General features: G+C 38.4%; 1 protein-coding gene across 2 annotated transcripts in view; it reads left to right on the top strand.

Annotated features, from left to right (window-relative positions):
• LOC139731054 (integral membrane protein 2B-like) overlaps positions 1-12,815 on the top strand; it is a 147,608-nt gene that overhangs the window by 117,569 nt on the left and 17,224 nt on the right. Inside the window, exon 6 of one of the 2 annotated variants that reach the window (XM_071641931.1) lies at positions 584-4,817. The exons of the other annotated variant lie outside the window; for it this stretch is intronic. Within the exon in view, the coding sequence (XP_071498032.1) occupies positions 584-684 (101 nt within the window). The 3' untranslated portion in view covers positions 685-4,817. Of the gene's footprint in view, positions 1-583; positions 4,818-12,815 lie in introns of those variants that run through there. 2 annotated transcript variants of the gene reach the window in all.

The raw sequence follows: 12,815 nt of genomic DNA on the forward strand, positions 1-12,815 counted from the left end.
AGCGCAGCTTGGTGAAAGATTAGGCGCTTGAATAGACCCTTGTACGACTGTACTTCCGAGCTTCTTTTCTCTGTTCAAACTTTTCCAGAGTGTGGGCTTTCTCTCTGATATTTATATAGGTTAGGAGAATCCATTTGAGTTGAGTTATAAATCATTTTAAAGCTTACAGTCTGCTCTTTCAGAATATGCCCTTAACTAAAAATCCATGTTTGGCGACTTTTTGTTGGTCTTGTGGTGCAGGGTCACATTATGATACATTGATTTTCATTGAAATCTTCTTGGAAACGTATGAACTTGAAAACGTATTTCTTTTTTCTATTTTTTATGTTGAGTGTATAATGTATCACCTTGGGTGATGTTTCTAGATATCAAAAAAGATTTTTTTTCCCTCTAGAAAAATATAAATATATATGATATTTAGAAAATGAATATTATATTGCAAAAGAGGTCATAGTTTTCTTATTTCTGTTGCAGTTTTTCCAAGGGAAAAAAAGTAATTTACTCTCCCTTATAGGCTATTAAAGCAAATATTCATGTAGTGAACCACATCATGACCTTTGACCATTACCTTTCTTTGTCACAGGTACCATTGCCAAGAGAAGCATCAGCAGTGACTCAAATGAGAAGAAAGCCTTTAAGTTCTTCAACTCCAGGAAGTTGGTCAAGGTGTACCTTGTGGAGTAAAATGTTATCCAGTTGCAATGATTTAGTTTGCAAATGTTGCAAATGTCTCTGAAGTACATATAAATGTACGTTGAGTATAAAAAGGAAAAAGGAAGGAAAGGCAGTGCTTAAGGTTGTATTAAAATACAATATATGCAATGCACGGCACAATCACCCTTGCACAGCTGATACGTATCATCTCTCATGATTTGTTTTTTTCTTCAGTGACAGGGCTATACAATGAAAGCCTGTGATTACATCATGATGCTAGCATGTGGGGTGTAATGTGTTGTAATGCAACGAAATCTAAATTCTAGATTTTTTAGAGGATTTTGAACAAAACATTCACATAGTCTCCTAGATTGCCCTTGTCTACCTTTGCAGCCTTGCTATGAGAGGCATGACCATGTATAAAGTTCACTGTACATTTTATTACTGCATGTAGTAATGAAGAGAGAAATTTCTTCTTTGGTCTCACCTTTGGGTTCACTCTATCAACCTACATCAAATCACAGGATTTGCATCTTTTTGTATCTATCCTGATGATACTCTTCCACAGTCCTGTGGACAGCAGTTTTGGACATTATGCACAGCCATTTGAAAGTTATTACAGTGTACTAATCTAATGATCTTAATAGTCACATCTCTATTTGTGGAAGTCCCTTGCAAAATGCAGTTATGGTTTGGTTAATTGAAGAATTTTTCCCTATTCAGATTCAAATCTGCAAAAGAGAGAATTCAGTGGACATATGCTCAGTATTCAAGTCATTGTGAAATAGAAAGTGGTCCTGCCAACTCATTGGTTTCTATCCTACGGTATTTTCTAGTATAGGAATTAGTTGATTGAAATCATGTTCCTGTAACCTTTAGAAAATGTTCAAAGCAACTCTGTCATCAGATTGGTAAGACAAAATGTTGTAATTTGTCTCAACTTATATTTTAGTGTGATCCAAACAAAAGAAAAGACTGCTTGCTTTGGACAAGCTGAAGCAGTGAATTAAAGGACAAGTTCACCTTCATAGACATGTGGGTTGAGTGAATGCAGCAATATTAGTAGAACACATCAGTGAGAGTTTGAGCAAAATCGGACAATCTGTTAAAAAGTTATGAATTTTTCAAGTTTCTGCTCAGTCACGGCTGGATGAAAAGACTACTATAGCTTGTGATGTCACATGATTACAACGATATAAAGAAAGAATAAAGAAAATTCAACATATTTCCCATTTTTCTCCCATAACAAAAGAACACTCGACTTCTCTCTTTAAGAAGGCAGGGGGAATAATATTGCCCTTAACATACGTCAGTAGCAAGTCAAAGAATTGTGCACTTTATTCAAAAAGTAAAGTTTTGTGAAATTCTCTTTTTATTTCCCTTATATACATGTAGTTGTACGCATGTGACATCATCCACTGGAGTAGTCTTCTCTTCCAGCAGTGACTGCGCAGATACTTCAAATATTTGTAACTTTTGAACAGATTGTCCAATTTTCCTCAAACTTTCACTGATGTGTTCTACTAATATTGCTGCATTCTCTCAATACTTATGTATATGAAGGTGGACTTGTCCTTTAAGTCTTCAGTAAAAAATACTTCATTTGAGATCTCTTCTTCTGCCGACATGCTGCTTCTATCCTTCTAGGGTACATTCATGCCCGTGTTCATGCATAGTCTCTTTTCTTTCTGTGCATTTCAAACTGACCAAGCATAGACCATGTCTTTGCCACCCACATTTGTTTATTCATTTAATCTTCACAATACCCTGTATGCTCATTTTGTTGTGTGCATCATATTGCAGTTTTTTTCTTTAACTTGTGTTATCCATTATCTAAATGGTTGTTTTGCTCTTGTGACTTCATTGAGGTTGCTAGATGAATAAACCAAAATAAAGAAAAAAAATGGAAACAAAAGTCTTGAACAATTATACTGCAGTATGTTACACCGTATTGTAAATCACTGTGAATGCAAATGAATGTACTGTATTTGTAACAATATATCTTGTACTAGATAGATTCTGAGAATTATTGCACCATCACTATGATGTTATATTATTACTCTACTCTTGCACAAAATAGCTTAAATGGAATTCAAATCAGTCTGCTTTGAGCTGGAATAGTAGAAAAAGGAATACAGTAGCTCTCGCTCGTCTCATCTTGTTTCTTGTTTTATTACTTGTGCATATTGTTGCTGCATGCTCCCAAGATATTTTCATTCTTCGTCTCTTCAAATTATAAAGATCAACAGCAGTACATATAAAGGTATCAGTAATGAGATAAGATGAGGGCCTAGCTTACATACAGCTGTTAATCGCAAGAATGGGACCAGATTTATTGATTTTGATCACATGGAATTTTTGTTTATAATGCTGATAGTTTCTCAATAATTCATTCATGATAGAAGCAGTCAAGCATTAGATTCTTTCTCATCTTCTTTTCTTGTGTTTTATGAATGCAAGACCTATGATTTGGTAGTTTTTTTGGGTGGAGGGGGGCAGTAGCCAAAACAAAAACAAAAAAACACAATGCAAGCAACAGTATAGGAAGTGTATACAATATGATGTAACAGCGGAAACATTGACAGCATGGAAATTTCACCTTTTTTTTTTTTTTTTTTGGTGCAAATTGGTGACTGGCATACCAAGCTAAATTCTTCATGAAGTTTGGGAAGGTTTTATGCTCATGAGAGTTTCTGCTTTTAAAGTAGATTAATGTTAATTTTTTTCCATTTCATGTAGTGAAAATCTCTTTTGTCTTTGATGTGTTTGTGAGACAAGAGGTGTCTATACTAATTAGGTAGAGTACAGAAGAATGATACAGTGAATAATTTGTTTCCTGTTTTGGGGGGCATTGCTTTCATTTTTATCTTGTTTTGGGTTTTTTTTCTAAATCTGAATTGATGTGGATTAAGTTTGATTGTGGCATGTGTAGCATTGTGTGGCAATGTAACAACATTTAACCAGAGAATAATATGTAAGTAGGCTTTCATTGTAATATTCCTGAGCCCAGTCACTATTATGTTGTATCATGATAGCTGTCATTGTATCTCCTAAGTTTACTGAGCATTTACTTCCTGTGAAAGTATCCCAACATTGTCTAGAATCTTTTAGCTTCAAATGATAACTACCCCAAATTTGCTTTAAAAACAGTGTGTTCAGCTTGGACAGTCTCCATGTTTTCTATCTAACCTTAAAGCTTGGAAACCAAATTGAGTGAAAGTAGTGTTGTTTAAAATCGTTGTCCCTCTATTTTGTTTGTTTCCTGTTGATTTTCTCCATTTTCCACACAGGAGATACCATGTACGTGTACATGTATATATGAAAGTGTGAATAAAAACCCAGATTGAAAATACAGCAGTGACTCTAATACATGGACATAATCATGAATATAATGTTATTAAGAGAATACTACTGATTGGGTTTATTGAATTATTCCTCACAGTGGTTATACAGTGCACTCCCGTTATAACGAACACGGTTATAACGAAGTAGAAATTTGGGCTGCAATGTCATCCACTCTGTGTATTTCTATTGTTTATTTGTTCGGTTGTAACGAAATTCCGATATAACGAAGGAAAACTGCCGGTCCTGAGGACTTCATTATAGCGGGAGTTCACTGTACGCTGTATGGAGTTTTCAATTTCCAATTTGTTCACATTCAAGCACTCTGAAGGTTGACTCGGTTCATTTGAATAGACCCATAACTGTAGAGCCCCCTTTGTACGTACCATAGGGGAGTATTCCTATGTGTTTTATCATTTTTGTAAGTTAATTATGGTGGTTTTTTAAATTTTCAATTTTGGATGAAATATTTTGAAGCTGAGAATCTGTGCTTTCAGAACTTGACCTTCACTCTGGGTTGTGTAATGCAGGGTCATTATTTTGCCAGCAAGAATATGGCTTTATGTGCACAACTTTATTCTTTAGTCCTTTTAAAGATATCTTACAATGTGTATGATGAATATGAAAAGTCAAGATGTGTCTCTGTATTTATAGATCACTCTTAAGATAGGTGTTTATAATCAAGTCATGTGTTTGATTTTGTGTACAAGATTTGGTGTTCCTGACTTCATGTCCTCATTTAAGATTGATGTTGCATTTTATCAACAGAAATTATATTGTAGTGTGCATGCACAGTATGAATAAAAGATCTATCCTAAGTGCATTATGTGTGGTCATTTTTGTCGACATGTTTCCTTATGCATGCATCCATCCACTTGCATCAGCGTACAGGTATTATTCAAAATGATGTTTTGGTTGTTTGTTTGACAAAACTTAAATTGAATTAGAAATATCAAAGGCAAGGCTATGCCTGTAGACCAAAGCAACCATGATTTCTACCTGTCCCGAGTCAAAGATTTGAGTGCTATGGGGCTTGCCCTGTTGTCATTATTATTATTATTATTATTGTTATTATTATTATTATTATAATTATTATTGTTATTATTATTATTATTAATAATGATATTATTATTATCAAAAGAGGTATTACACGTACATGTATTTTCATTGTTATTATTATCATTATACCCCCGCCACACATAATGTGAAGGGGGTATACATTTATAGGAATCACCATGATGTTGGTCAGGCGGGCAGGCGGGCGGTCGGTCAAAAATCTTGCGTCACGAACTCCTACAGTTTTGAAGCAATTTAAAGGGATAGTACAGTATTGGTGGAGATGAGAATTGGGCTTTTAACTTTTTGCGAGATAGCAAGAAAACACTTATGATATAGTACAGAGCATACCATTTTAAGAGGAATTCAAAGTTTATTTGATGAAAATTGGGTTTGGAATGACTGAAACATCCAAAAACAAAGTAAAACAAAGCGATAGTAATAAAATGTGGGTCCCACACTTTATTACAATCGCTCTTTTTGGGATATCTCGGCCATTTCATCAAATAAACGTTGAATTCCTTATAGAATTACATGCTCTTTCATATTTCAGAAGAGGTTTCTCTTTATCTCACCACAAAATGTTAGAAATCTGAAATTAGGTCTCAATCAAAACTGTACGATCCCTTTAAATGAAACTTAGGGTAAACGATGATATTGAGATATAGATGTGCAAGACATGTTTTTTGTGTTTGTAGGACATACGTTGCCATGGTAACCATAATTTTCCCAAACCTTGTGGATTGAATAACTTCCATAGTATTTAAGCAATCAATTTCAAAATTGGTATCTATGATGATCGATAGGTGTAGTTATGCAAGACACTCTTTGTGTTTGTACGTGACAAAGCGTTGCCATGGTAACCATGTTTTCTTCGAAATCTTGTGGAGTGAACAACTTCCACAGTTTTGAAGCAATTGAAATCAAATTTGGTAGACATTATGGCCTTGAGGCATAGATGTGGAACACATAATTTTTGTGTTTGTCGGACAAAGCGTTGCCATGGTAACCATAATTTTACCAAAACCTTGTGGATTGAATAACTTCCACATCATTCAAGCAATTAAGGTCAAATTTAGTACAGTTTGTATATGATGATCGGGAGGTGTAGTTATGCAAGACACCAATGTGTTAATATAAGAAAAATGTGTTGCCATGGTAACCACTCATTTTTGTATCAAATTGAACCATTTAATCTATGAAGGTGAAATTTGGTGTGTATGATGCTCTTTAAGTGTAGTTTTCCAAAATGTCCTTTGTATTTGTATCGGACAATGCATTGCCATGGTAACAGCATGTTTGGTTGTTGTTTTTTTATCCTGTGGAGTGAACTTCTTCCACAGTTTTCAAGCAATTGAAACCAAATTTGGTAGGCATTATGGCCCTGAGGTATAGATGTGGAACACATAATGTTTGTGTTTGTCACACAAACCCTTGCCATGGTAACCACAATTTTACCAAAACCTTGCAGATCGAATAATTTTTTCCATCATTCAAGCAATTTAAGTCAAATCTGGTATGTATCATGATCTAGAAGTGTAGTTTTGCAAGACACCAATGTGTTAGTTTAAGGAAAATGTGTTGCCATGGTAACCACTCATTTTTGTATCAAAATAAACCATTCAAGCTATGAAGGTCAAATTTGGTGTGTATGATGGTCTTTAAATGTGATGCTTGGGGAAAGCATGTTTCCACGTGCTGTAAGTTTTATAGTGTCAACTCTGTAATTGTACAGTAAACTAAAATTATTCTGTTTCCACTTCGACAAGTGCACAAACTTGGTATTAACGTCATTGCCCTTATGACATCACATACTATTAAGCAACACTAGGGGCGGGGGTATTAATCACCTTCAGTGATAGTTCTAGTTACCCACGCCGATGAAAATCGGCAGGGGGTTATGTAAAGGGTTCCGTATGTTTGTTTGTTTGTTTGTTTGTTTGTTTGTTTGTTTGTTTGTTTGTGTACAAGATAACAAGAGAACGGGTAAACGGATTTGCACGAAATGTTCAGGGGATGTTTGGATAATGGCAGGAAAGAATCGATTAGATTTTGGTGATAATCGGTGGACTTTTGCAAATTCTGTGTGACCTTGAAGTTTTGACCCCATGATATAGTGACCACTCCGAAAATTTCCCGTTTCTCACTTTGCGATTTTCCGCTACCATACGAACACATAAACTCCCAAACGATCCGACTTCGCTGCTCAAATGTTCGTAAGAATTCCGAAATTTACGTTTAGGCCTATTTGAGGGACTATGTCCTTCTAGATTTATGAAAGTTTGTTCTCCGTCGTCACAAACTGGCCCGTATTTTGATGATTTTTCAAATTAACATTGATTGTTTTTTTTCGTTGGAGGAGCATTTGCTCGGTCAGTTACACTGCACGATATGCGCGCTCAATGTCAATGCGTGTGCAAGGCCGCTGAAAATGCATCGCGCTGTAAACTGTTGGTGCAAAATTGCATCGGGGACGTTGCGGCGCTCGTTGGTGACCGAATACTGGTGCAGTAGACATTTGCATTCAACCCTTGCATTGAATAATTTCCGTAGACACTAATCATAGGGGTAATTGCCTAGGGAGTACGTAAATTTTGTTTTTCTTTTGCGCTTTTGTGGATACCATCAAAGATCGTACACTCATACGACCTTTGATATCATCACACTCTCGGCTTGCTATGAGCAAAATATCCCGCAAGAAAACGGCGTATTTCTCGATTTTTAGCGCTTTTTCGGCGACCCGTCGCGTAGACAATAACAATACACGTATACTCTTAAAACTGGACTTAATTCGCGCGCGCTTGGAAAAGTTCTGATTCTGCACTTTTGACGGTGGTATTTGGGATTTTCGATGGATTTTTGGAGGAGACTAAAGGACTTTCCTGCTGTGAATGAGTGTTACCGTATGTGAAATGATGTGATTTGCGTGTGATGTGACTGTAGACCCAAAGATCGTACACTTCAGTGTACGATCTTTGGTAGAACTCACTGGCTGGTGATAAAGCACACTGGCAATTAAGTGACCGAATTCTGGTAGATGACCGAATGCACATTATGTTTACCCCGACTTTGTACAAGGCGTGGGTCTGCCGCCTTTGACGGGCCCCTCTCTAGTTTATTTATGTATTTGTTTAGTCATTCATTTGTTTTCATTCTGCAATTTCAGTTTTGTCAAACATTTATTCTGCATTTCAGACATCTCTAAAAAGAGTTTTAAAAAAGACGATTGATTTAGCATGTCAAAAGAAACGAAATCATAAAGAGTAACAAGCAGAAATGAAAAAGTACATAGATTGTGACGCAATTAACAGAACTTCCAGGGGGAAGAAAAAGTAAACTTAATGTACCATGATTCCCAGGTCTTCTATCCCACACCCTACAGCAAATTGTGTCAAAATCTGTAGTCATACAGCAAATGAGTAGGGCAATACTTGTGTAATGTATAACTGCCTTCACTGAATAAATTCTAACAAAACCACAAATTTAATCCTCTTTACAGCTGCACTTTTGAGAACTCGCAGTGTGTGTGTGTGTGTGTGTGAACGTGAACGTGAACCATTTCCTAATACAAATACATGTAGACTGTACAATACATACGTCTGCATGTAACTGCGACCAGCCCCAACACGCAGTGTTGGGGCTGCGCATTGTAGCAGACATGATCATGACAGGCGAAGTATAGCGCCTAAAAATCAATATGAAATCGCAAAAATTCTGCAATATGAAGACTTACAGGTGAAGATGTAATGTTGAAGACTGACTGCGTTCAACTTTTGGTTCTGGCAATAGTCCCTTTCTGCTCGGTTTGATGAGTTAAATGCGACTCGGTCGAGAGGAACTCGGGAGAACTACATCTTATACAGTCAATGGATTTGAGATTTGTGCGCATGCGCTGGCCGTCAAGTCGTGTAGCTTTGTGGCAAGGCCTTATCATACTGTTGGCAAACCCTCTCGCTGTATATTGCGTTGCTTTCTGGGTGGGTGCGCGCGCGCAGGCCTTGTCAGAAGGCTAAACGCATTGCGACTCCGCCAGCACATGAATATTTACGTGCGCAGTGTACTGCATACTGATTTCGAAAATGGTGAATGGGATGGGGAGCTAGGACTACGGACCCGTATATGGCCGTGAAAAAAACGTTTTTTCAAGATCATTGGACCAGTGTGAACAAGAACAAGGTGAACGAAGGGTATTAATTAGATAAGAATCTTATGTATACTATAAAAGTACGTTTTTTCCTCGTGATATTCGAAACTTACGGAGGTGCGAAAATCTGTGACAGACTGTGTATGTTTTTCAAGCTTACCGATATAGCACTCTATTGACTCAGGACGCTCCCACAGTGTGTAACTGTATACGGAGCGTCCCGGGGTTAGTCTGTATGAAGGTTAAAAAATATTAATCAGGCGAGGAGTATCACACAAGCAATGCTACGTTTATACATGTACAGAGTTGTACCTTTATGTCCAAGGTGACCACGACAGCACCGTTTGCCTGAAACGTAGTGCGCCGTGGATAGATGGATACTGCTTCTTTCTAGCCCTTGCTCCGGTGAACATAAATACAAGCTACCAGACTCTAGTGTCAGGACGTTTTGTCAGGCTAGACTTAACAATTTCCCGTCGTGTCTCACTGCGGACTGCCTCTAAATTCTGTTACGGCCTATTATGTGCCATCGCGTTTTGTTACGTTCACCACGTTTTATTACAGCCTACAAGGTTTCTTATTAGCACCGGGACTGCCGTGGCAATCTTTTGACGGCTTAAAAATCTGACACGGCATCCACGGCAATCACGTTCTGTCGCGTTTGCCTATCCCGTGTGGAGCCGGGAAATGTGCAAACGCCGGGAAATGTGCAAACGTCTCGCCGGGAAATGTGCAAACGCCGGGAAATGTGCAAACGTCTTGCCGGGAAATATGCAAATCTCTAAATTTCATCAACGGGAAATGTGCAAACGTGACGCCGGGAAATGGAAGAGAAACTCTCAATCAAAGCTGCGCATGAACCATTATCATCTTTACCACCTGTCTTAGCGACCATCTTTTTTTTTCTGTTTTTTATACATTATTCGGCATTTTCTTGTAAACCCCACAAGAAAATTTCACCAGATTTGGCATATAACATCTTAATTAATTAAGATATGATCGTAATTTGTTAAAATGAGCCCTCCCCCCCCCCCCCACCACCACCACCACCAAGAGGTGGGAGGGAGGAGTTGAAGCCTCAAGAGTCCCTAAACGCTTGATGATTTTTTCTTCATATGTCGAACCGAAAAAGATAGAGTTAAGTTAGTGCTATGAAGACATAAATTGATGAACTTTCATGTTTGATATGGCGGACCCAAGGGTGCCCTGATCGGGGGGTGAGGGGGAGGGAATTTTCCACATTTTCAGCATATTCTCGAAAAATCTAGGAAGGATTTTCACCCAACTTGGCAGATACAGTCACATTTATGGTAATGACATGATCTTGATTTGTTAGAAGAAGCCCCCCCCCCCCCCATCGCCGAAGGGGGGGGGGGGGGGGTTAAAGCCTCAGCGTCCCTAAAATCCTGATTTTTTTTTAAATCTTCTTTTGCTAAACCGAAAAAGATAGAGCTAAGTTAGTGCAATGAACACATTTATGAATGAGATTTCATGTTTCATTATGGCGGATCAAGGGGAGCCCAGATCGGGGGGGGGGGGGGGGAGGGTAGAGGGGCTATTCCACATTTTTAGCATCTCCCTGAAATAGCTACGAGGGATTTTCACCAAACTTTACAGATAGCATGTTTATGGTAATAATTATGATCTTAATGTGTTCAAATGAGCCCCCACCACCACACACACCGCCGAAGGGGGGGGGGTTGAAACTTCAGCGTCCCTAAACTCTGATATTTCTTTAATCTTCTGTCAAACCGAAAAAGATAGAGCTAAGTTTAGTGCTATGAAGACACAGCGTTAATGAATGAAATTTCATGTTTGCTTATGGCGGATCAAGGGGTCTCCAGATCGAGAGGGGTGGGTAAGAGCAAGGGGAGGAATTTTCCACATGTTCAGCATCTTCTTGAAACATCTACGACGGATTTTCACCAAACTTGGCAAATTGCATCTTTATGGTGATATGCTCTTAATTTGTTAAAATGAGCTCCCTCACATACACACACACACACACACACACACCGCCGAAGTGGGGGGGGGGGGGGTTGAAGCCTCAGAGTCCCTAAACTCTAGAATTTTTATCTTCTTCTGTCAAACCGGAAAAGATAGGGCTTAGTACAGTACTATGAAGACATTAATGCCATGAAATTTTATTTCACGTTGGATTGTGGCGAAGAGAGGGGTGTTCCTATAAGGGGGGGGGGGGGTGAGTGAGGGGGAGGGGGATTTTCACATATTCTGCATCCTCTTGAGAAATTTTTGACAGATTTTCACCAAACGTGGGAGGTAGCATCTCTATATAGGGTAATAGAATCCCACTTTGTTCGAAGGGGCAACAAGTCCAATTTGTTACCCTTCCCCAAAGCGGGGGATAAAACCAAGGTATCCCCCACGTCATAAGCAGACGTGAAATTTCATCAAAATATAGGTCTACCTTCTAAAAATGTGATAAGATTGTGTTCAATTACTCTTGGTTGTAAAGAAAATTTCTTCAAGTATGTATTCTTATTTTCATAAATGTAGGGTTTCCCAGAAAATTCTGAATTTCACGCGAACGACCCCACTCCCCTTGTCTAGTTCAAGGGGCGGAGATGGTGGGGGGGGGGGCTCCATCTCTTCCCTTCTTATGGGTTGGGGCAGTGCTCATCTAAACAAATTGAGGTCGTATCACCAGATAAATACGATACGCTACGTGCCAAGCTTGGCGAATATCTAATAGATAAGGGTTTCACGAAGAAGCTGAATATGTCAAAAATCCGCCTCCCCCGCCCTTGAAATAAATTCATGAATTTACTATAACAGCACTCTATTAGCTCCATCACTTTTGTATAGAAGGCTTTTTTTAAGCTGAAATAGAATTTATTACCCGAGGGATGCGTCTTGAGTTTTGAAGAAAAAGACGAAAATGTGAAAATTAAGCCTCCTTAATACTCCCTCCCCTTTTTGGGCATCCCTAAAGCTGGTATCTCACTGAGCGGCGAACGTTTGCGAACGTAGCGAATTTGAGATTCGCCAACTTTTCTGACGAATGTTTGCGAAAAATCAAAGTTCGCTTCTGCCATTAGCGACAGTTAGCGACTTTTAGCGATGTTTAGCGACAATTAGCAACACTTTAGCGAATGTTTGCGAAAGTGTTTGCGAACACAGGCGGCGACTATTAGCGAATGTTAGCAAATGTTAGCGACAATTTTGCAAACGTTAGCGACAATTTTGCAAATGTTAGCGACAGTTTTGCAAATATTAGCAACTGTTTGCAAATCCTTTGCGACAATTTTGCGAATGTTCTTGGACCTAGAAAAGAACCAGGCGATTGTGTATAGTAAGACCCATAAAACGACATAAAACCTTCCACTGAATTCAGATCTCTTGTGACAACCGTTCAAGATGGATTTCCAGGATATGGAAATAAATTTCTGCCAAGAAGAGGCTCAAGGTGTTGCTATCCTTGAAGAGCTGCTTTGTCAGGCTGCTGCTACAGCTATTCTCTCTAAAAAAGAAAGAGTGAAAATGTTCACTCTTGAAGAAGTGAATAACAGAATAGAGTGAGTTTCAAGTGAAATTAGAGTGATTTTGGAGTGAAAATGTTCATTTTCACTCATTTTGGAGTGACCTCAGGGATCACTCC

Source organism: Diadema antillarum, unplaced genomic scaffold (assembly GCF_040938485.1).
Source record: "Diadema antillarum isolate AM-2024a unplaced genomic scaffold, OU_Dant_1.0 seq00000354_RagTag, whole genome shotgun sequence".
Taxonomy (NCBI): domain Eukaryota; kingdom Metazoa; phylum Echinodermata; class Echinoidea; order Diadematoida; family Diadematidae; genus Diadema; species Diadema antillarum.